This window comes from Botryllus schlosseri, chromosome 3, assembly GCF_051294905.1.
Source record: "Botryllus schlosseri isolate E-star chromosome 3, Bs_hap1, whole genome shotgun sequence".
In the NCBI taxonomy this organism is placed as follows: domain Eukaryota; kingdom Metazoa; phylum Chordata; class Ascidiacea; order Stolidobranchia; family Styelidae; genus Botryllus; species Botryllus schlosseri.
In genome coordinates, this window is record NC_137238.1 from 36,948,230 (window position 1) to 36,974,185 (window position 25,956).

Consider the following 25,956-nt stretch of genomic DNA (forward strand, 5'->3'; position numbering starts at 1 on the left):
GTGACTTAGTACAACCACGGACGCAACAAACCATGGTGTACTATATGGTGTGGACACAAGCAAATCTCACGGCTTAGTGAAATTGGTGTACGTCACACTTTCCATTTGGTCGAAGGCAATTTGACGGTAATTTTTGTCCGGCTTGTCCTGTATTAGCCTAAATTTTATAAAACGGGTATCAATCGAAAGCTACCGCGGTACTGATTGCGAAAATATATATTTATTTTGTTCTTGGTCCTGGAACTCGCCAAAATAAGCCTCAAATGTTGCATTGTATGTGAGTTTGGTATTGTAATGCTGCAATGACGTCTGGGAGCAGGCGAGGAGCACTGCAAGATGCAAGCATATTGGCCATCGTTACGCAGGCGATTGATCATGGTTGCGTCACAATACCAAACTCATTTACAATGCAACATTTGAGGCTTATTTTGGCCGTAAAATCGATATTTTCGCAATCAGTACCGTAGCATTCCATTGATACCCATTTTATCAAATTTAGGCTAATGCAGAACAAGCCGATCAAAAATGACCGGCGGGGCTGGGCGAGACTTACCGGGGCCCCTATAAGCATCTAACTGTAACTTCTGGCGGTCTCCGCCTCCCAGACCCCCTTTCGCATCTCTTATTCTTATCTATCTTTCATCACGGTAAGGTTCTGTCAGGTGCTGGATTCGGCCATGTCTATTATTGCATGTGTGCAAGGATAGACTACATCAAAACCTAGTAATTCTACCGCATGCGCAGATTATCGGGATACAGGACTTTTCTAACAAATGCAGAGATTTGATGATGATTGACACATCTGTACGAAATTATATTCTTGCTTGGTACACGGATTTCCATGTTTATTCGTTATTATCCTTGACAAAATCGCATCATCCAAATATGGGGGGGGGGGCTTCGACCTGGGGGGCTCCGGGCGACCGCCCACCTCGCCCACCCCAAAAGCCACCACTGGGCCCGTGAGATTTGCTTGTGTCCACACCATATAGGACACTATGAACAAACGATCAAACTGGCAGGAGAAATAGTAAAATATCAAAAGTCCGTAGCTTGCGTTGCGTAGCATATTTAGATATCTAAGCAGTTGCGTATCTTTATATATGTTATTGTCGCCAAATTAATGTGGCGAGTATTAACTAGTCGTAGCCTACGCTTCACAGCTGTAACGAACGGATTCTTCGGCGATTGCACATTTCTATTGGTATTGCAGAGATCCATTATGTTCAAGTTGTTTTTGATCTGTTCCAACATTCGAAGGTAAAATGAAACGCTGCTTCTATTTGACTTCCGTAATGAGTAGACCTATTATGCTTGAAACCCGGAAATAAGGCCTACTTAAAAATACATTGAATTCCACTATTATTGGTGGTGCGGCCCGCGGCGCCATCAAAAATAGGAAATTGGCCCGCGAGCACATTTGAGTTTGAGGCCTCTGATCTACATGAAGCTTCAACCCAGACATCGACTTGATGCTTTTCCACAAATATCTCATTTATAATTTTTAATTGCAGCATGAATCTCCATATGCCGCTTGAGGGTGCTCTTCAGAAAAAATGTTTTCGTACATATGCAACATTTATGATTTTTGACACCAACATGCCGGTCCATATGAAGCTTGAGGCCACCACTCTGAGAGAACGCTCTTCCACATATATCACATTTATGATTCTTGATGTCAGCATGCAGGTCCATATGAAGTTTGAGGCCACCACTCTGAGAAAACGCTTTTCCACATATATCACATATATGATTTTTGATGCCAGCATGACTATTCATATGACACTGGAGGTTAATTTTCCTATTAAACTTCCTCCCGCAGATATCACATTTATGGGTTTTGATGTCAAAGTGCATCTTCATATGACAATTGAGTGCACCCTTCCGAGTAAATGTTTTTGCACATACGTCACAAGTATGGCTTCTGAAACCAACATGCATCTTCATATGACGATTGAGTGCACCCTTCTGGGTAAATGTTTTCGCACAAATGTCGCATGTATGGTTTTTCAAACCAGCATGGATCTCCATATGAAGCTTGAGGCTTTTCTTCCAAACAAATGATTTCCCACATATTTCACATTTAGTATTTGTGATCGCAGCACCAGCATAATCCATACTAAGCGTGACGTTACCGATTCAAGAAACCCTATTTCCGTAATATCAAACTGATCGTTCTGAAGTTGTGATCAATCTTTAGAATACTTCGCTCCAAGTCACTCTTTTTGTGGAATTGATCGTCACAGATTTCACAAAACTGCCTTAATCGTCGCAGTGAAGATAACATACAAGTTACAGGTTTAGGTTTTCTGAATAAATTTCTGAATAAACAGATGGTCATGGTTAACTCTAATTGTCGGAACGGGCAGACCGTGCAACAGGCCGAACTTGCAACACTTAACAGAGAACTCAGATAAAATGACCCAAACTTAAATGGTGGAGCAAGCGGGGCAGCACACTATCAGAGGCTTGGACAACTATAAAATGTTCAGCTTTTCTGAATGAGAGCAAAAGTGGAATGACAGCTATACATTATTCCAAATTATACTTTAATTAGAATTACTGAATTCAAAAATTGAACTCAAAAATTGAATCAAGATCAGTTCATATGAAATGGAGAATTCTGTCATAAGGACCATTTTTAATGTCTGTACACTGTACACCAAGCTTGGCTTATTTCCCACTTTACAGTTTTCCTGTAGCATTTTCAAGAAAACCTGAAATTAGATTGAAATTAAAATTAGAGTATAGAATTAGATCACCGGCATTTCACTTGATTAGTCTAATTATACTAGCCTACTAGTATCATCTAGTTGTCAAGTCTGCCAAAGTGCAGGCACGACTCTCAATATTTCCCCGTTTGCAAGTGATTTAGCGCTGCGTGCAATTTTGGCAGAAACTATTTTAGCCAGAGAGCCACAGAGATGAGCGGGAATGAAATGTAAATATTTTCCCTGCAGTTTGAATATATGGTTGTTGAAAAGGGTTGTTGCCAAAATTGCACGCAGGGCAAGAGCACGGTGTCCCATTCACTTGCAATGGTTGATATATACGAACGTTTTGAAACTAGTGTAAAGTGAGATCATCAAAGGATTGTATATAACACTCTTGACATTACCAATGAATCGCGTCCGTTGGTACACAATGAACAGTACCATGCATAGGCGCCGAACCTGGTTATGCAAGGTATGCGGCATACCGAGAACTCCGTTTGGCATGTATCGGCATAGTCGTCAATTGTGCTATTTAGAACAAATCGGAATGTTTTTCTGTTTGCGACATTACCTGCTGCCGCTTATGTGAGCAAGTTAACATGTTGCGCGCGGCCAATTAGCGAGTAGGGTGTTGCCAATTAGCGAGGTTCGTCTGTGCACAATGTAACGCGACGCGATCTCCCGCTGAGAAGATCGCGAATTCAGGTCGTTGATTGCCGTGCGCTCGGCAATCGTTGCTGGCCTGATTTATCGCGTCTCCAGCAAGCCTAGTTCCTCTGGCTTGAAGAATCACAGCTGCAATAGGCATGGTGCGCACTATACCATCGCTGGCCTACACAATCACATCTGTAATAGGCCTGGTACGACTATATATTATCGCTGGCCAGTGGCCAACCATCGCTTCTAGAGCCTAGCATGCGTTGGCTCCTATCTCTCGATGGCTTGGAGACAACGCCATTAACTGTATACTGATTAGCGATTGTGATTAAAGAGTGACACCGCGAAACTGAATGACATCGAATGTCTGCAGACATGTGCGATTGTGTAAATTCTGAGAAAAAGCCTGTACCCATGTATAGTACGCAACATGCATTCGCAGTACATGAATAGTTGTGTTTTAGAATTCGAAGTCATTCTGTTTTGCGATGTCACTGTTCACCAATCATGACATAACGATCGCTAATCATTATACACTTAACGGCACTGTCTCTAATCTAATCGATGATAGATGGAAGCCAAAGCCTGCGAAGCCCGCGACGCGATAGTTCACCGGCAGCGACAACCTGCGCACGAGGCCTATTACAGGTACGATTGCTCAGGCCAACGATTATGTCATGCGCACCGGGCCTGTTAGAGATGTGACTGTGGTGGTTTGGCTTAGGCCAACGATTAGATATTGCGCATATGGCGTGTTGTATACACGATTGTTCAGGCCTGTCGTTGGCGCGACCTAATTTCGCTCACGTACAAACGGCAAACCAACTCAGCAGGAGATTGCTTGCTGTTGTGCAGCGCAGACGTTGATTGGCAACACACTTCTAACTAATTGGCAGCGCGTAACACTGATAATACAAATTACGGGACATGATGGCTGAATGTGATGCATGATTAGAACAAACATGAAGAAAGGTGTGTTTTCGAATTATGTTTCGAGGGAGATATTTTTTCAAGGCTTCTTGTACCCATGCATAATACGCACCCCGATTTAGGACAAATATCGGGAACATTTTGCGCATTACACATGGAAAATTACGGTATTCATAAACAAGTGATAAACAGCAACAAATTGACTTTTTCATGAAAATAACATCATACTCATAAGACATGTAGAAATTATTAAGACATTCACTATTTCAAAGAAAATTCTGCAGTTGCATTTTTGAAATACATGTTTGTGTCTTGTAAAACCGCACGTTTGATTAGATATGAGCGAGAGCCGAATCCATTTCCACTGAGATAGGTTGAGGCATATGGAATGAATGTTACCGTGTATACCGATTCCGACAACTTTGGGTATGATCGCAACATATTTGGCACCAAAATTGTGAAACATATTTTTTAATGAACATTTCACGTCACCCAGGCTAATAATTTATATGCAGCAGCTCATTTTGAAGTTCTCTTGGAATAGGCATTATGAATATCACTGAAAAAATGGGATTCCGCAGTGAGGTATCAATCCCATTATAACGGATTAGGAAAAACTGCTATCTATATATATCTTCATGTCAAAATAGCAATATTTGTATCAGTTGGACCACCCGTTGGCAATTAAAATGAGTTCGGGCGATGGAGAGTATAGGATATTTCATCTCAGACGGCCATTCTGTTGATGTGACCATCCTAAGGCTTTAGCCGTTATGAAGCGAAATGGCCTTATGATTTGTCCCGCTTAGAAAATTCCAAATTACCGTAATTTTCCATGTATAAGACGCTCCCTAGGTAATACACACCCTGCACGAGCAGTACATGCATATTGCATAGTACAGGGGTTCTCAACCCGCGGCCCGCGGGCCGCATGCGGCCCGCAGCCGTTTATTTTGCGGCCCGCGACATCTTTCATTATGAATGCAATTATTACTGACACGGTATTGTTAGATATAAATTTAGCTGATTAGCTCTCTTATCTCTATTTCGTTTATTTAATCATTTTTGATGTGTTCTGGCTTCTTGATATATGCTCGAGTTTATATTGTTATTGTTTTGAATCCGTATTCGGTTGGACTCTGGTTCACGACAATCCCGCTACGTAGTACATTTTTTAAAGAGTGTTTTACTCACCGCGAACAGAAACAAGAGCACGGAATGGTCAATTAAACGGCAAAAACTGGGTTTGTAACTCTGCGTGGAACAATGAATTTGCTTTCTCAGATATAAATGGAAGACCGTTGTATCATACTTGTCGAAGCACAGTTTTCGTATGTCATAACGTCTGCAGTTATTCATATCGCCTGATCTTATAAATAGCGTTACTAGCTAGGTGTCAAGCCCAGTAATCCATATTTCGAGGCATTTAAAATTGCCAACGACGTTGCAGACAAATCGTTCAAAATTGCTGGGAATATCGCTAAACCCAAGAAATTTGCTAGAGAAGGTGTGATTTCAATAAAACTCTGCGAGTATTTGATGTTTCCGGAACTTAGCAGCAATTACAACAGCACCTGACATATGTCGAAGCTAAAGTTGTCTGATTCAACCATGACCAAAAGAGTTACAGCAATGTCAGTCGATCTTTTATCGCATGTTCTGAAACACGTAGTCACGTAGACTACTTTATCCTAGCATTGGATGAATTCACCGACTCCACAGACTTTGCATAGCTAATTATCTGGGTGCATTTTGTCAGAGTGGACATATTTGCAGAGAAAATGCAGGCTGGGCCAACGTGGGAGGGGGACCAGCGAAAAACATCAACTTGACAAAGCTAACTAATCTAACTAATGGTGCAGGGCCCACGCCATGGAATGAAAGGAGAAGGGTTGATCGGTTTGGTCAGAAATGACCCCGAACTCCAGAATTCTTCTCATATAACTGAGAGCTCAATGTGACGAAAAAGTTACTGTAATTTTATATTTGCTCTCTTCCGGTTTGAAGCAGAGAGTTCGGTTCTCTGTTGAAAGGGTTTAAAGGGGAATATACCGGCCTGTGTACGACTGGTAAATAGGCTACAGTAGCCTAAATTTAATAGTAGCCCACAATTACATGGTAATAATGTTTTGCGGCCCGCAGCGTCTTTTGCTGTTAAAATGCGGCCCGCGATACAAGGGAAGTTGAGAACCCCTGGCATAGTACATGCGTAAATGCTGATTATACAAGCTTCACTTGTTGACGAACTCGCGCGTATAAGTTACCGGCGGTGGCATTGTTATACTGTTAGCGGGAATCGATTACGCATGTTTAAGTCTGCTCGCGGAGAGTAGATATCATTCTGTTTTGCGATGTCACTGTCGAAGCATCTTGACATACCAATCGCTAATCATTTATACACTTTACGATGGAGAGATAGAATACAAAGCATGCGAGGCCCAAGACACAATAGTTCAGGCCAGCAACAATATCTTGCGCACAAGGCCTGTTGCAGATAGGATTGCCCGGGCCAACGATTATATTGTGGGCACTAGACCTATTGTAGATGCAATTGTTCAAGCCAGCGTAACCAGGCCTGTTGTTGACGGGATGAATCAGGCCAAGTGGCAAACCAACTCAGCAGGAAATCGCGTGCTTTTGTGTAGCGCAGAAGAATCTCGCTTCTTCTCTCCACGCTTCTCGAAAATTGGCAGCGCCCAACTATGATAATACGAATTACTGGGCAGGATGACTGAATGTGATTCGCGATTGACAACAAACAAAAAGGTGTGATTTCCAGTAGAGAATTGTGACGATCAGATGGCTTAAGCCTAATGTACTATTTATACACAAAACTCGTGTAAGAGCAAATTAGTCATCATCGTCATCGGTACTCACTGTTTAGTGCTCAAGCCAACGATGATATCTTGCGCACCGGGCCTGTTATAGATGCGATTATTCAGGCCTGTTGTTGGCGCGAGGCCAGCGAGGATTGCGCGCGTACAGTAATCAATGACCTAATTTTACTCGCGTACAAACCAACTCAGCAGGAGATGGCGTGCTGTTGTGCAGCGCAGATGAATCTCGCTTCTTCTCTTCACACTTCTCGCTAACTGGCAGTGCCCAACTCCTATAATACTACTTACTGGGCACGATGGCTGAATGTGATTCGTTATTGACAACAAACAAGAAGAAAGGTGTGATTCCAAGTTTAATTTTGAGGGAGAAGTTTTTGGGAATTGTTGCACTGTTGCAGGCCTACCCATGCACAATGCGCAGTGCGCGCCCTCCCCCCGATTTTAGGGCAAAAACTCGATAAAATTTTACGCATTGTTCATGGAAAATTACGGTAGGATGTCAATCATATTGCAAATTCAAAAGGTTCCGCGCACCCTCTGAAAATGCCTCGCAGACCCCCGGTTGAGAACCACTGTAATAGAGAAATTGTGAGGAAAAGATGGCTTTCCCAGTGTACTATTTATACAGAAATTCCTGTTTAAAGTAAGAGCAAAGGTGTTCAAAGTAGTCCTCATCGGCGCTCAGTAGAAGTACTGAATTGCAAGTAAAAAAGTAAGTATTCTAGGCCTAGTTTCAACTAAAAACCAGAAAACTATGAAGTAGAGGTACCGGTAGTCTAAAATCATAACCACTTGAGGAAGTAATGCAAGTAGGCAAAATCTACTTGATGTACTTTGAAATGTACAAGTACTTCTTTACTGACCCCCTTCGAGTGAGAGCATGATTAGATTGTGGACAGCACTATTGACATCCCCAACTAATCGCAACTGTTGGCGCACAATTGACGGAATCATAAAGCATAACAGACATTTCGCATCTTTCTAGATTCAAACAAAAATATATAAATGCAAGCAACCAAATGCAACTATCTTTGCCACTGTGAACATATCATTAGGCGACTATGTATCAATGCAGTTCTACTCAAATGCGGAAAACCCGCTGTATGTAGGTGTGTTCAAACATGACTTTTTTCAAATTGTCCTGGCTCCTTGGTAAAATTGTTCGGTTACCTTAAAAAACGCTGCACACCAATTTTTGCTCAACTCCAACCTGTAGTGGCATTGTCATAAGAAAGTAAGTTTTAGATTAATTTAATAAAAATAATTTTTTTCAAATTTAAATGGCTGTCCCATGAAATTGTTAGATCGTCTGAAAAAAACGATGCGCAACGAATTTGACTCAATTCGGACCAGTCGAAAATAAGTTATTGATGTTGAAAATTTGAGAGTTCAAATCATAGTATTTACGGTGGGTGGACGTATAATAAATAATTAGAGAATTTGCCACCGTGAATGCCATCTTTTCCTGAATCTAAAATTTTGTACTACAATAACTCTGCTTGTACAGTACAGGTTGGAATTTAGCCGAATTTTTTATGCATCGTTTTTTTGGACAACTTAAAAATTTCATGGGGTAGCCGGTAGCTAGCAGGTATTGTTCCTCAACAGAGTGTATGATTTTTCTCATAATGCCCACTCGAATTGTGTTTCTTAAACACGGAGACCTGCTAGGTGCTCATCATAACGTAAAATGACCAGTTCCCGGCTGACTTCACAACAAATATTTAGTGCTCCAAATCTTGGTGGCATGCCAGACGTTCCACTATAGAACTATCCCTATTCCCTATGAACATGATTACTATTACACCATCTACCGCTGCACCGTTTTACGCTGTAGTCAAGGTTTAGAAACACTCAGAGGTGGTCAAAGAAGTCAAGAAAGCTACTCAAGTAGACGTAGAAGTAACGACGACAAAATCTACTCAAGTACAAGTAGAAGTACTTCTTCCATGAACTACTTAAAACTACTTGAAGTAGAAGTAGAATTGACTGACTTTAAATCTACTCAAGTAAGTAGGTAGTTTTGAAAACAGTCCTAATTCGTTCGCACGGACTGTATGCTGCAAATTGAGCTCTGCAGAAGGTGCAGAGAGCTTGATTCATATTGATGCATCCGAGGAGATGAGATGCAAATCATAGCATTGATACGAAAATGCGATACTAACCCTTTGTTTACTAGAAGTCCCCGTTTTAGGGGATATCATGGCATGGTGCCCTAACCCATATTATGAGGCCCCAAGTTTAGGCGAAGAGCAATACGGAGAAGTTGTATCGGATACGATTTCAACACTTTGCGCGATTTGTATACGTTAATAACAATTATTGTGGATCGTAAAATCTATATTTAGTGTAGCTTTATTTTCGGAAGATGGAGGCATTACTACACTTGCTTTTATGTTTCAACATGTATAGGCCTGTGTTCTGCAGACAAAAGAACTGAAATCAACTAGAACTCAAAGTATGATACTCAGAATTAAAAGTGAAATACAAATACCACTTTTAAAAAGCGGAAAATATATTTCATATCTTTTGTCCATAAAGCTTCAAAGGTGATCTGCTAAAACAGGTGTAACGTTAAAAAAAGCCACATTTTCCAGATTAGCAGGACACGTCATGGGCTGCTAGATTACGATATGATAGGTGATTGCTAGATTGCGAAACGGTAGTTTCAAACGTTATGGCGGACCATATATACTGTGATGAAATATTAGATATTGGCGACAATGTGGTGTGAGCGGAACCAAGCAATCGAGTGCCTAAATTATATTCACTGATACTCTCGTGAAAACATATTTGTCCCTTTATGACTACTGTGCGCGAAGCGCAACAAAATTTCTGGACTTTACTCGACTTTCATGAATATTAAATGTTGGTACTGCGTGAAAACAGCCCCGAAATTCCTCAGGCTATCTTTAGTATTGGGCGATTAAACTACTTCTACTTGACACACTGAAAATAGCGAAAAGTATGTAAGTAGATCACAAAATATTACCAAGTAGAAGTAGAGAAAATCATATCTACTTGAGTAAGTACCAGAAGTTGAGGAAAACTACTTGAGTACTTCAAAAAAGTTGAAGTACTTCGTTACTTACCACCTCTGGATACACTGGCCTAGTTAATTATTCTAGTTGTATAACTAAACTAATTATATCGAAATGCCGTTAATTTATTTCTTATCTAATTTTTGAAATGTCCCTATGCTCCAATTCTAATTTATTTCTGGCTTTACAGAAAATCCTACAGGAGAGATGCATTGTGCAAAATGAGTCGGCAGGCTTGGTGCACAGACATTTTCCATCCTAATGCTTAAGAGAATGAAGTCTGATGCGATATAAACTGAACTTGACTTTGGTATTTGTTGTGTTTCTTCCTCATTCCGAATTAGATTCAATTTCCAAGTTTTTGAGTATTCAGTAGGTTAATTCTAATGTAATTTTGAAAAGCTTGAAATTTTGTAGTTGTTCAACTATGCAGAGATGGGACCATCACGAATCTTGCCCCTCGCCAATCGACAGCTGAACACAAATGGAAATCAAGTCAGCCTAAAAAATATCACCATTGAAATCATTAATTCGCAACCAATGCACATGAGCATAGGTAACACATGGATCGAACATACCACAGGTAGGGCTGTCAGTCTGTGCAGTGTGCACACTTTATTATATGAGTGAGTCGATTCTGAATCGAGTTTAGAGTCGAGTATCACTCGTTATGACACTGGAACGGTATGAAAGATGTGGAAAATTCATATATTTTCCTTTTATGCTACCGCAAAGAATATAATTACAGTTCCACATTACATTAAATATAATTTGCTATTTAGACCGAATAAAATTAAAATTACACCTCGAAAGTTTTTTCAAAACTAGGATAGAATTAGAATTACCGTAATTTTCGTTGTATGATGCGCCCCATGCATAATACGCACCATAAAAATGACTTCTGGGATATAGCCTGTACCCGTGATCCCGCGTATATCATGCATCCAAATTTCAACTTCTACTCAAGTCCGTAATTACATAGTAGCCTACATGCGTAAATGGCGACTATACAAGCATCTCATGGTGACGAACTTGCGCGTACGATGAGTTACCAGCGATGGTTACATTTTAGTATCACTCGAAGTCTGTTCGCGACAATTCGATGTCATTCTTGAACGATCATATCATGACATAATAACCGCAAATCATTATACACTTAGCGGCATTGTCTTCAGACCATGGAGAGGTAGAAGCCAGGGTCGTAACCAAGTCACAAGGCTCCAAGTCACAAGCTAATCTCACTTTTATAGTTTCGACTCGAGTCAAGTCGAGTCCTTTTCAATTCACCACCGAGTCAAGTCCGAGTCCAAATCATGGAGCAGATTGTCGAGTCCGAGTCATGGTATTATGACTCGAGTCCAAGTCATTGTGTTGACTGCTCAGTTTCCAGTTGAAGTCTTGTTAAACCCACTTTTTATAACTATGTTTGGTGATATCAAATGGTTCGGATTTATAATATGCTAATTTTCCTCACTTTTAGCAGTTCCTGGTCGCAATTTCAAGTACCAGTACCAATATACTGAATCTCAATAGTGTGGTTACTTTACTATTCTTCGAAATTACAATGAAATGTCGGTCTTGGCCGTCCGAGTCTTGCGTCATACGACTTGGTTCGAGTCATGCGTATTTTGAGAAAATGACTCGAGTCGAGTCATCAGAAAATCATGTCATTACAACCTTGGTAGGATCCAAATCATGCGAGGATTCAGACGAGTTAAGGCCAGCGATGATATTGTTGACGCAACAAATCAGGCCAGCGGCGATTGCATGCGCAGTAGGGCTCTTCAAAAATGACTTTTTTTCTCAAATCCTACTGGCTACTTGATAAAATTGTTAGGTTACCTAATTTAAGCCTACACACAATATTTTGGTTCAATTCCAGCCAGTAACCGCTTTGCTACATGAGAAGAAAGTTTCTATTTATTATATAAAAATATAGTTGTGCTCACCGTAAATACTATTTTAATAAAATCCAAATTTTTCGACAGCAATAACTTCGCTTCCACTGGTTGGAATTGAACCAAATTTGGTGAGCATCGTTTCTATAGACATCCTAACACTTCCATGGCGGGAACAGAAAATTTCAAATTTTTTATTGTTTATTTTTATATAATAAATAGAAACTTTCTTCTACTGTAGCAAACCGGTTACTGGCTGGAATTGAACCAAATTTTGTGTGTAGGCTTAAATTAGGTAACCTAACAATTTTATCAAGTAGCCAGTACGATTTGAGAAAAAAATCATTTTTGAAGAGCCCTACTGCGCATGCAATCGCCGCTGGCCTGATTTGTTGCGTCAACAATATCATCGCTGGCCTTAACTCGTCTGAATCCTCGCATGATTTGGCTCCTACCAAGGTTGTAATGACATGATTTTCTGATGACTCGACACTACAATCTATGACCTAATTCTGCTGCTATATAAACGGAAAAAAAAACTCAGCAGAAGATCGCGGGTGTACGCAGACGAATACCGGTAATTGGCAACACGCTTCTCGCGAAATGGCCGCACTCAAAACTGACAAATTGTAGTACCCATGCCCATGCATAATGCGCACCCCAGATTTTAGGACAATAAATCATGCAAAATTTGCGCATTATACATGAAATATTACAGTACAGCAGCACAGTTATTTCCAAATTACATTACAATTAGAATTATGAGACACAAGTTTTTTCCTGTACTATACAGTTCTCCTGTAATATTTATACGAAAACCAGAAATTCGATATCAAAATTGGAGCATAGAAACATTTCACAAATTCAATTAGAATTATATTACCGGCATCTCACTAATTAGTCTAATTGGGCATCTAGAAATCGAGATGTCCAAGTTTGCATCTACAGGCACTTCATTTTCATTGCTTGTCCTTATTCTGTTATGTTCTGTTACCTTTAAATAAATGGACATGAGGGTGTTCACTGTTCAAAAATGACTTTTCTTCTCCAATTCTACTGGCTACTTGATAAAATAGTTAGGTTACCTAATTGAAGCCTGCACACCAAATTTGGTTCGATTCCAACCAGTAGCCGCATTGCTACAGGAGACCAAAGTTTTTTTATTTAATACATAAAAATGAATAAAAAATTCATGATTTTCTGTTCACCCCATGAAATTGTTAGGTTTGTCTAAAGAAACAATGCTCACTAGATTTGGCTCAATTCCAACCAGTGGAAGCGTAGTTATTGGCGTCGAAAAACATTAGATTTGAATAAAATAGTATTTACGGTGACCAATTCTGTAATTCTTTAATTATTTGTTATAGCTGTGCCCACCGTAAATACTATATTATTCAAATAAAAAATTTTCGACATCAATCCACTCCCGCTGGTTGGAATTGAGCCAAATTTGGTGAGCCTCGTCTCTATACACAACTTAACATTTTCATGGGGTGAACAGAAAAATTTGAATTTTTTTTATTCATTTCTAGATAATAAATAGGGCAAGTTTTTGCAACTTTTGCAACCTTTTTTACAGCTTCCAGTAGCTTCCTAAATACTTGAAAGTTATGTAGAATGTTTTAAGCTGTTTAGAGGATTCTTATGTTGCAACTTTTCTCCATTTTTTTCATGCAGCTTCTCTTTACTTTTTTGATTTTTCATGCAATTTTTTTTATTATTTTACATACAGCTAACCTTTTCCTGAAAATAGATTTTTTCCATTGTCATTTAAATCTGAGGTCCTTTCTGAGTTGACGTACATTCAGGCTAGACTGCCGAAAATTATATTTCCACTGGGTCCATTTTTTCAGGCTATTGATTTTGTTGAAGTCGCCAACACTGTGTTTTGCTACAGTGCGCTGGATACGGATCGATTCGAGTATCTAAAAGGCCTACCCTGATAATTTCAAGGAACTTGTCCAATGTCCATAAATGCAACATTTTACTGCAACTTCAGTGAAAACTAAATGCAACTTTTTACTGTAACTTTGTGAAATATTAATGCAACTTTCTACGGATTTGCCTGCAACATAAACTTGCGCTAATAATAAATTTAAACTTATAAATTTAAACTTTCTCTTCCTGTAGCAATGCGGCTACTGGTTGGAATCGAACAAAATTTGATGTGCAGGCTTCAATTAGGTAACCTAACAATTTTATCAAGTAGCCAGTAGATTTTAGAAAAAGGTCATTTTTGAACAACGCTATTGTACATGCCTCTCTCTTATTACGGGCAGTTCCATGTCAAATCAACCACACTTTTATCTACAAAAGTCTCAGATTTTCATGTAATTTTAGAAGATACATAGTAGACTGCAAAGGATTCTATGTTACATCAGCTTTTATATGACACCCCTTTTGAAGTACACAGAGATGAAAGGGAGACTCCAGCGATATTGTTACATTTGAGTGATTTCCATGGGCAGTGACCTTTTAACTTTTATGCTACATCCTTTGACTTGCACGGGCTACTGGAATTTCAAAATTCACATCTAGAACTAGAAATACTCATTTTGCAAAAGTCGCAACTACAACTAGCACTACTCACTTCACAGAACTTGCAACTAGACCTAGAACTACTCACTTATCAAAATTCGCAATACGAACTAGAAGTGGAACCACTTACTTTTCAAAATCTTCTACTAGAACTAGATCCGGAAGTACTCAAAAAAGGGTAGTTCGTTGACCGTCAACTAATTAACGGATGTCTTGTTCAATGTTTTTTTGTTATTTTCAAACAAGTTTGGAGAAATTTGTCATGTAAAAGACTCAACAACTGGAATGCAGATTCAAAATTGGCGTAAGATATACCTTATGTATACTATTAGATCAGGGGTCGGCAGCCTGCGGCCGTAGAAGGGAATTTGAGCGGCCGTCGACGCCTAATTCAATTAGTATGTGTTGGCGGACGTAGACATGCAAATTGCAATTACGAATTCACTCCCGCATTTTCGAGAGATTTTAATTAATCTTGAAATTTTCTTCGCCCTCCGCGCAATTCAACAAGACTTCATTTTTTGATTTTAATGCAGTAGCGCCCTTCTTAATCTGAGCCGGAATGGGTACTGGCAAGAAATAACAATTCGTTCGCGGCCCTGAAAAATTTTCGCGCTCCGCGCGACAATATGCACCTCCCGGCAACTATTCATAACATTGCCACTCGCGATTTCGGTGGGTACAATAGGCCATTGTGAGAGTTCACCGGGAATGGATATGGACAGTTTACCATGGGAATTTTGCGTCCAGATCGTTCATTGCGGCTATGCCCCGGAATGCGGCCTTACGCTACATAAGCAATCGAAATGCGGCCATGATGATCAAAAACGTTGCCCGCGTCTGTATTAGATGATGTGCTCTTTTTGACATGACGATAAATGCAAGGGGGGTCAGGGGGGCGCGATTTTTTTGACCATCTCCAAGGGGGGCGCGTGTCAAAAAAGGTTGAGAACCACTGGCCTAGACGCAATAGCATCTGTAATAGGAATCGTGCGCAAGATGTCGTTGGCCCAAACTAACTCGCCGCCGGCCTTGCAGGCTTTGGCTGCTATCTACTATCGTTTAGAGACAATACGGTTAATTGTATAATGATTAGCAATCGCATCTGTAAAAGGTCTCCTCGTGCTCAAGATGTCGTGTCGCTAGCCTGAACTAACGCGCCGCCCGCCTCGCAGGCTTTGGCTGCTATCTACTATCGTTTAAAGACAATCCCGCTAATTGTATAATGATTAGCGATCGTTGTGTACTGATTATTCAAGAGTGACATAGCAAAACAGAATGACATCGTATATTAGGGTTGCCATACGTCCGGAATTTCCCGGACATGTCCGGAATTTCACTGAAAAATATGCGTCCGGGAGGAATTTCTAAAATATGCCAAAATGTCCGGAATTTTGAAGGCTTAAAGCAGGCTCATTTTTTTTTCGTAAATCAACATAAACAGTATTATTTTCAAGCCGATTTACGCTATTCAAAACTCTTCTTCGCATCGTGCGTGACTTAATGCAACGTATAATGATATTAGTAAACTTTTCGGCTCGATGTCGAATTTTACACTTCTGCGACTAAATTTCCGTGGGTTGACTAAAAAAAAGGGTCATTTCTCCGACTTGACTCCAATATATCCGTTTTAACGCGTCATCGCCCCCCCCCCATCGCCATTATCGCACCCTTCGTCATTTTCATCCCCTAGGCCACCAAATCGCCCCCTGGGGGCGATATCGCCCACGTTGGGAACCACTGCTTTAGACGTAATCAGATTCCTAGGCCATGAGTAAGTTTGGGCAAGCTAAATTTTTTTTAGTAATCAGCTTATCAAGTTTTGGCTTTTGCCAAGGAACATTTTCAAGTGCGAAATGAGGTCGCGACCATGAAAGGTTGGAAATCACCGGATGTGTAACCTGCTGGTGCATTTTATAGTAGACTAATATACGAAAGAATCAATATTATTGACAGAATTCATACATAAAATTTAACAGCCAAATGCATATAAGTGCACAACAGGTTACATCGACTACCCTATGATGGGCCCAAGATCAGTGCTCTTTTGGGCGGAAGGGGGCAGAAAAAATGTTGTTTCGGACCTGATTAAAACACATAACCAGATAGCCGCACCGACCTAACAGTTCAGCAGGGCTTTCAATTACAATCCTGCCAGACCAGACACGGCCCGCTGACGATTTCATCCAGCCCGTGGAAGAATTTATTGCAGACTGTAGCAAGTAGCAATCACCAGAGCTCACATTACAGATGGCCCAATTCGTGACCTATGTTCCACTCCATTCCTGTATAGTGTATCGCAGTCGATGCTTTGCTAGTGTGACGTCATGTTGACGGACAATGTGTTACACCTCATTTTAAAATCCGCTAGTGGGCGCTAAAGAGTGTCCGGAATTTGCTTCAACAAAATATGGTAACCCTATCGTATATGAAATCGGAACTATTCATGAACTGAAATGCAGGGTGCTTACTATACATGGGTACAGGCTTTTCCCCAGAATTTACATGCTATTTTAGGGGTGCGTATTATACATGGGGGCGTACTATACTTGGAAAATTACGGTACTCACTAATCAAAATTTGCAATACCAACTAGAACTGGAACCACTCACTTCTCATAATCTGCTACTAGAACTAAATCCGGAAGTACTCGAAAAAAGGGTAGTTAGTTGACCGTCTCCTCACTGGATTGTCAGTCTGCACAAGTCTGAACATTCTACACCGTGCCCCAAAAATCATAAATTGCCCACTGGGATGACAGTATAGATCAGAACTTAACGATAGAACCATTCTAAGATCGCAGTATCACATTGACAGACAATTTCCAATCATTTTAAAACTGCTCTTCAATTTCACAGTTGCATGAGTGGAAAAAGTTTGATTTTATTCAGATGTCCTACACCAGGGGTGGGCAAACTTATGAGCTCGCGGGCCGCATTCAACATCTGAATCCATTCGCGGTCCGCACTATATTAAATTGGGAATATAAACCAAAACGCAATATTGCTGGTATTTGATTAAATATAGTGAGGACATGGAGATAATATATATGCTTATTTTAAACAAACCAAACATTGCTATGATGATATCGTACACGCACCAGAAACAGTGGCGAGATTTCATAGACTGGTCGACCTCAATAACTAATTTGTCAAAACTATAAAGATGAAAGGCTGTTGTCCGATTGTTAGAATAGAATTTAAATTTAAATCTGTCAGCGATCTATTAATAGATTTACTAATTCCACTTTAGGTTCAGTTCCACGACACACAATGCTGACAGCATCATAACCATGTTAGCTTCAAACACGCTTCTACTATATGTGTAGATAAAATATAAATACCCTAATTGTACGCATACAGAGAACGAATCTTTTTAAGACACGCGCAAATCGTTTTTTTATAAGCACATCACTGAAATAGCTTTCAATACAATATCCATTGTATAATAATATTTATTAACTCGAAGACTTTTCCGGTGCCTCTTTTCAAGAGTTAACGGCACACTAAAGGGATTTGAACAGATTTAAAAGCAAAACCAAAAAGGCAAAGTATGACGCAACAATCAAAATCACAAACCATGAAATTCGCATTGTACCAATGGCAACAATAACAAACTATGAAGTATACGGACATACGGTACTATAGTAGCAACGCAATTCGTAAATAAACAGTTACACACACGAAACACATGAACTAATGGGAAATTTGTAGGTTATAGAGAAAATCTTTTTGTCTACATAAAATAGGTTTGTTCAACTGAATAATAGTAGACTCCAGCACTTTTAGATGAAACAAAGACCTACCACGCGCAATGACAGTGAACATATTGTCATCATAGTGCTGTGCACAGGCGAGGTTTTCACTCAAATGCTGACCGATTGACGAAGCATATGCTTGGTAATCGTCATAGCAGTCTGTTTTGGCAGCCAATTTGCACTGACATGTGAGCTCCGTGCGAGGATTTGCGCATGTTTTTGACCGAATCAATTTTGGGATATGCTGCTTGATACGCTCAAACAATCTTTGAGATGTACGTCCTACATACCTACTATCACAGTGGCACTTGTATTGGTAAACAACATTACTTGCATTAAAGGCAGGAAGTACATCTTTTCGAGAGTTGGGCAACATGGGTTTCGTTGTGTACACCACATGCGCGTTTACGCTGTAATAACAACGGTGAACAGCCGACTTAATGAGTTTTTCAAAACGGTTGGACACGTTACCTAGCCAAGGTAAGTGTAAAAATGCCGGGCATTTTTCTGGTCCGTATTTGGGAGCTATATCCGATTTTTTCAAAACCCTGGAGATGGAGCATTTTAATATCTGGTCTGGTTAGCCATTTTTGGACAGAATCAAGTGGATATCATCCAATTCACGTGACAGTTTTTCCGGTGAACAAATGCGCAAGGCGCGATTGACAAGAGATGAAATAAGGTTTAGTTTACGCCGCTTCGGGCAGAATGAATCCCAACGGATATAATGACCAGAGAAGGTAGGTTTTCTGTACACCGACGTTAAAAACGTTTGTCCTGATCTCTCTACTAAGACGTCTAAAAAGGGAAGGGCAGCATCAGTTTCCTTTTCCACGGTAAATTGTAGAGCTGGATGGAGACAGTTCAATTTTTCGAAGAAATTATCACACTCTCGCTCATTTTTAAAGGCAACAAAGGTGTCATCGACACATCTAAAATAGAGGAGAGGTTTTGCGACGTTTTCAAACAATTTCTTTTCATGGTATCCCACGAATATATCGGCCAAACTAGGTCCCAACGGTGAACCCATCGCAATGCCATTGCATTGGCAGAACATTGTGTCATTGAAGCTGAATTCAACGCTACTAGTAGCAGTTAGCAACAATTCAAGAAATATTTCACGCGGTAGTTTCGGAGGTTCAAGCGTGCCATCATAAAGCGCGTCTGCGCAGATTTCGAAAGTTGTAGACGAATTAAAACGCGCCAAATTAAATCCGTCCAATGTATTTCTTAGCTCATTTGATGTGAAAAGTCTTTTTACCAATGTACCATTGTCGGAAACTTTCGAAATCTGCGCAGACGCGCTTTATGATGGCACGCTTGAACCTCCGAAACTACCGCGTGAAATATTTCTTGAATTGTTGCAAACTGCCACTAGATTATTAAACATGGAGAATAATCTAGGAAGTACTTACTTTAGAAAGTAGTTCTCAAACTTTCTAAGATATGCCCCCCTTATGATGGTGAAAGAGTTCGCGCCCCCTTATCATCATATCATAGAACACAACCAGGATGCTGGCAATCCTAACGGATGGTTTTGTGGCATGGAAAGTTGTGAGTATGGATGGGAGATTTTTAAATATGAAATACAAAGCCATAATTATGAATGATATGTAAATTGCGCGGAGCGCGAAAAAACTTTTCAGTTGGGCTCAGCTTCGCATTCCCGTTCAGATGCTTTCACGACCCCAAGGGGCGCGCGTCCCCCAGGTTGAGAACCACTGCCTTAGAATTATCATGGTGAAATATACTAAGAAAAAGTTTAATCAAGTCCCTGCATTAATTCGATTTTTAGTAGGCCTACTTATTTTATCAATATTTCAAATAAGTTTCTTTAGACTCTCGAGGGCCGCATGCGGCCCGTAGTTTGCCCACCCCTGTCCTACACACTGTTTTGAGCCAAATTTCAGCAAAATCCTAAATTTGATGGCGACGAATCGAAATCGATTTTTCTTTGGTTGAAATGAGATAAAATTACCCTAAACATCTTCAATCTTTAATCAATCTCTATCCTAATATAATTTTTTTAAAGCTTAGTCAGTCCAAGTCCTCTGATTGAAAAAAAAACACGTTTTGAAGAATGGTAGTACTTTGTTTACTAGAAACCAGGTCTGAAATTTACCATACCTGCATGTATAATTCTCCAGTATGCCTTCCCTCTACTCAGTAGGCCTATAGTAGTTTATAGTCTGTACAAGAGATACAGGACAGCATATTAAAACCTTCAATCGTCACAACATGATACAATCGAATTAGGTAACAACAAATTCTCTTTCAGTAATATCACAACACGACAAACTTGCTATAGTGGTGTACTATACAAGCACTCTACATAAATCTTTTTGCAGATCGATTCTATCCATCATCATTACGACTGCAGCGTCATTGTAAATTATCTCAGTTCTGTCAGATTCAACCCCTCTTCCACCAGTTGGCAGCTTTCATTCATGTGATGCAGCAGCTTACTTGGCAAACCACTGAATTTTGTGACATTAAATCGTCCATCAAATTATTCTTTTCAAGAAAAGCAAAGACCTCATCCAAGTTCTCATTTTCATATATATATAAGACTATTATACAAGACTGTAACTCGAGTCCAGATATTATGTATGACCTAACCGGAAAGGTCAAAGAGTTCAGACACATACGCCATTGTCATCTCATAGATTGGGCCTGTCATGTTGAATCCAACACATCATTTTGAATTTGAATGCCCCAGTTGCCCTATAGGACGAGCCGCCACTGAGTTCAATACACCACAAAATGACATACAATGAAAAGATAGGAAGGTGTCGAAGCGATTTGGAGTAGTCCATGGAATCACACGATGTAGGCGATGTAGAGAGGAGGCATGCACAATGAATGAACAGTAAAAGAAGATAGTATAGAAAAAAGCAAGCAACAAAAAATGGGGTGGCATGTCATGGAAGGGGATCGATAGGTCAGGTCGTGGTCCGAAAGTTCAATGATAGAAATACGATAGCAATAACCACGTTGAACTTATTTGCTGCGTTTTTCATGGCAAGCCCAGCATATCCTGAAAAGTTAACGGATATCATCTCATTTGTATTGATACCAATGCTGGGAGTACATTTCCACACCATGGAGTTACTTTTTGATTGACGTTATCAGTATATATTCAGCTATGGTATCATCATATTTGTCCACATGACGCATGAGGTACCCTTCCGAGAATATATGATTTTCCACATACATTGCATCTATGATTGTTAACGCCAGTATGCATATTCAAATGACACATGAATGATGCCGGAGGTTATATTTACTATGAAATTATCTCTCGCAGATATCACAATCATATTAGGTTTTTGATATTAGCATGAATATCTACATGAAGCTTCAACCCAGACATCGACTTGATGCTTTTCCACAAATATCTCATTTATAATTTTCAAGTGCAGCATGAATCTCCATATGCCGCTTGAGGGTGCTCTTCAGAAAAAATGTTTTCGTACATATGCCACATTTATGATTTTTGACACCAACATGCTGGTCCATATGAAGCTTGAGGCTACCACTCTGAGAGAACGCTCTTCCACATATATCACATTTATGATTCTTAATGTCAGCATGCAGGTCCATATGAAGTTTGAGACCACCACTCTGAGAAAACGCTTTTCCACATATATCACATATATGATTTTTGATGCCAGCATGACTATTCATATGACACTGGAGGTTAATTTTCCTATTAAATTTCCTCCCGCAGATATCACATTTATGGTTTTTGATGTCAAAGTGCATATTCATATGGACTGTTAATGCAGAAATCTGAGCACATGCTTTCCCACAAATATCACATTTATAATTTTCAACGCCGACATGTATTTCCATATGAGACACAAGAGCGCTATTCTGGGAAAATGTCTGCAGACATACGTCACATTCATGATTTTTGACACCAGCATGAAGGTCCATGTGACGCTTGAGGCCACAACTCCGAGAAAACGCTTTCCCACATATATCACATTCATGATTTTTGATGCCAGCATGAACATTCATATGATAATTTAGGCTATTTTTTTCACGAAATTCTTTCCCGCAGATATCACAGACATGGTTTTTGATATCTGCATGCATATCCACATGATTCCGCAAGTTTCGAATGTGAGTAAAGACCTTGCCACATACATCACATTTATATTTCGTTATGCCAGCATGTATCTCCATATGTCTCCTGAGGCCGCTGTTCTGAGTAAAGGTTATGGAGCATATGTCACATTTATGGTTTTTGACACCAGCATGTGTATCCATATGAAGCTTAAGGTAAGACTTCTGAACAAATGCTTTTCCACAGACCTCACATTTGTGATTTTTGACACCAGTATGGCTACTCAGATGATTCCCAAGGTCTCGTTTTCTGTGAAAGTTCCTCCCGCAGATACCACATATATGTCTTTTGTTATCTGAGTGTGTGCGCATATGGACTGTCAAGCCAGACATCTGAGTGAATGCTTTCCCACAAATACCACATGTATAATTTTTGACGCTAAAATGTGTCTCCATATGTTGTCCCCTTGAGGGTGCTCTTCTGAGAAAATGTTTTCAGACATATGCCGCATTCATGATTTTTGACACCTGCATGCACGTCCATATGAAGCTTGAGGCCACCACTCTGAGTAAATCCTTTTCCACATATATCACATTTATGATTTTTGATGCCAGCATGAGTATTCAGATGTGTCTTGAGGTTACTTTTACGACGAAATTCTTTCCCACACATATCACATGTATAATTTTTGATATCAGCATGCGTTATCATATGATCCACGAGGTTACATTTATGAAAAAATTCCTTGTCGCACATGAAACAGTTATAATTTTTGATGCCAACATGCATCTTCATATGACGATTGAGTACACCCTTCTGAGTAAATGTTTTAGCACATACGTCACATTTATGGTTTTTGACACCCGCATGCATATCCACGTGTAGCTTGAGTCCACTACTATGAGTAAATCCTCTTCCACATATATCACATTGATGATTTTTGATGCCAACATGAGTATTCAGATGTTGGTTGCGGTTACTTTTACGACGAAATTCCTTCCCACACATATCACATCTATAGCTTTTGATATCAGCATGCATTATCATATGACTCTTGAGGGTACATTCACGAGAAAATTCCTTGTCGCACGTAAAACATTTATAATTTTTTATGCCAACATGCATCTTCATATGACGATTGAGTGCAATCTTCCGAGTAAATGTTGTCGCACATACGTCACAAGTATGGTTTCTGAAACCAACATGCATCTTCATATGACGATCGAGCGTACCCTTCTGGGTAAATGTTTTTGCACATACGTCACATGTATGGTTTCTCATACCAGCATGCATCTCCATATGAAGCTTGAGGCTTTCCTTCCGAACAAATGCTTTCCCACATATTTCACATTTAGTATTTGTGATCGCAGCACCAGCATAATCCATACTTAGCTTGACGTTACCGATTCAAGAAACCCTTTTTCCGTAATATCAAACTGGTGGTCTTGAAGTCGTGATCAATCTTTAGAATACTTCGCTCCAAGTCACTCTTTTTGCGGAAATGGTCGTCACAGATTTCACAAAACTGCCTTAGTCGTCACAGTGGAGATAACATACAAGTTACAATATTTCAAGGTTCAAGTTTTCTGAATAAATTTTTAACAGATGGTCATGGTTAACTCTAACTGTCGGAACGGGCAGACCGTGCAACACTTTACAGAGAACTCAGATATGACCATGACATATCTGACTCAATGACTCAAACATAAATGGTGGACCAAGCGGGGCTGCATACTATCAGAGGCTTGGACAACTATAAAATGTTCAGCTTTTCTAAATGAGAGTAAAAGTGGAATGACAGCTATACATTATTCCAAATTATATTTCAATTAGAATTACTGAATTCACGAAAATTCAAAAATTGAATCAAGATCAGTTCATAGGAAATGGAGTATTTTGTCATAAGGACGATTTTAAATGTCTTTATACTGTACAGCACAGCAAGCTTGGCTCATTTCCCACTATACAGTTTTCCTGTAGCATTTAGCAAGAAAACCTGAAGTTTGATTGAAATTAAAATTAGAGTATAGAATTGGATTACCGGCATTTCACTTGATTAGTCTAATTATACTTCTAGTATCATCTAGTTGTCAAGTCTTTCAAAGTACAGGCACGACAATATTTCAACGTTTCAAAGTAATTTTGCCTTGCCTGTAATTTTGGCACAAACCATTTGCATTAGAGAGCCACAGAGATAAGCTGGAATGGAAAGTAAATATTTCCCTGCAGTTTGAATATGGCAGTGGTCGGGAACCTATGGCTCGCGAGCCATATATGGCTCTTTTCGGTATAAGATATGGCTATTTAACAAATATATATTTGTGTACTGAATTGATCAATATAGCAGCAGCTTGTTAGTAAATTTTCACCACGGCCAGAATAATTATTCTCGTGGCAGTATAAACATGTCTGCGAGAAGTCAAGACAAAACCGTCTTAGGGTTTAGAGGCCAGGACCCCTATTTTCAAAATCCTCAAATTCAAGTTACTGCCGCAAGTCTGCTCGTGACGATTCGATGTCACTGTTGAACCATCATGACATATCGATCACTAGGGCAAGTTTTTGTCGCAGTTAAATCCGAGAAAAAGTTGCATTTATTTTTTAAAACAGTAAAAAAGTTGCAGAAGTTGCATTTCGACCACATTTTGCTCGGTTGACTAAAATAAAAAATTAAAAAAGGGTCAATTTTCCGGCTCATCTCCCGAAATACCCGAAACAGCGTTACTTCAGTGCTGATTTTCGGTGTTTCAGTCGAATTTCGCAGTGTATTTCACCAAAATCGTAAATACTTTCATGAAAAATCGAAAAAGTTGCAGAATGTTGCATGAAAAAATGGACAAAAGTTGCACTATAAGATTCATTCAAACAGCTTAAAATTGCATTATACATATCTTACGAATACTTAGGAAGCTGCCGGAAGCTGTAGAATAAAGTTGCAAAAACTTGCCCTATCGATCACTGATCATTATACACTTAACGCCATTGTCTCTGAACGATGAAGAGATAGGATCCAAAGCATGCAAGGCCCGGGACACGATAGTTGAGGCCAGCGACGATATTTTGCGCACAAGGCTTACTGCATGTGCGATTGCCCAGGCCAACGATTGTAGCTGCAATTCTTCAGGCCAGCGGAACCAGGACTGTTGCAGATGCAATTGTTTAGTGTTCAAGCCAGAGATGATATCTTGCGCACCTGGCATGTTGTAGATATGCGATTACTCATGCCTGCTGTTGACGCAATAAATCAGACCAGCGAGGCTTGTTCGCCTACACAGTAATCAATGAACAACTGAGCAGCAGATGGTATACTGTTGTGCAGCACACACGAATCTCGTTTCATCTCTTCACGCTTCTCGCTAATTGGCAGCGTCCAATACTTACAATACGAATTAGTGGGCAGGATGATGGAATGTGATTCGCGATAGACAACAAACAAGAAGACAGGTGTGCTTTCAAGTTTTATTGCGAGGGAGGATTTTTTCAAGAATTGCTGTAGTCCTATCCAATGCATA

General features: G+C 39.8%; 1 protein-coding gene and 1 long non-coding RNA gene across 2 annotated transcripts in view; one reads left to right on the top strand and one right to left on the bottom strand.

Moving 5' to 3' along the window:
* The window catches only part of LOC145435257 (uncharacterized), a 344,196-nt gene that overhangs the window by 241,537 nt on the left and 76,703 nt on the right, over positions 1–25,956 (top strand). The window lies entirely within an intron of this gene.
* LOC145435204 (uncharacterized) lies at positions 20,625–22,892 on the bottom strand. The gene has a single exon (XM_080312532.1). It carries the CDS (start codon positions 22,834–22,836, stop codon positions 21,772–21,774), a length of 1,065 nt encoding a protein of 354 aa, XP_080168658.1. The 5' UTR covers positions 22,837–22,892; the 3' UTR covers positions 20,625–21,771.

Coding starts and splice junctions, on each gene's coding strand:
- LOC145435204 (XM_080312532.1), bottom strand. CDS start 22,836: ATGTCTGGCTTGACAGTCCATATGCGCACACACTCAGATAACAAAAGA.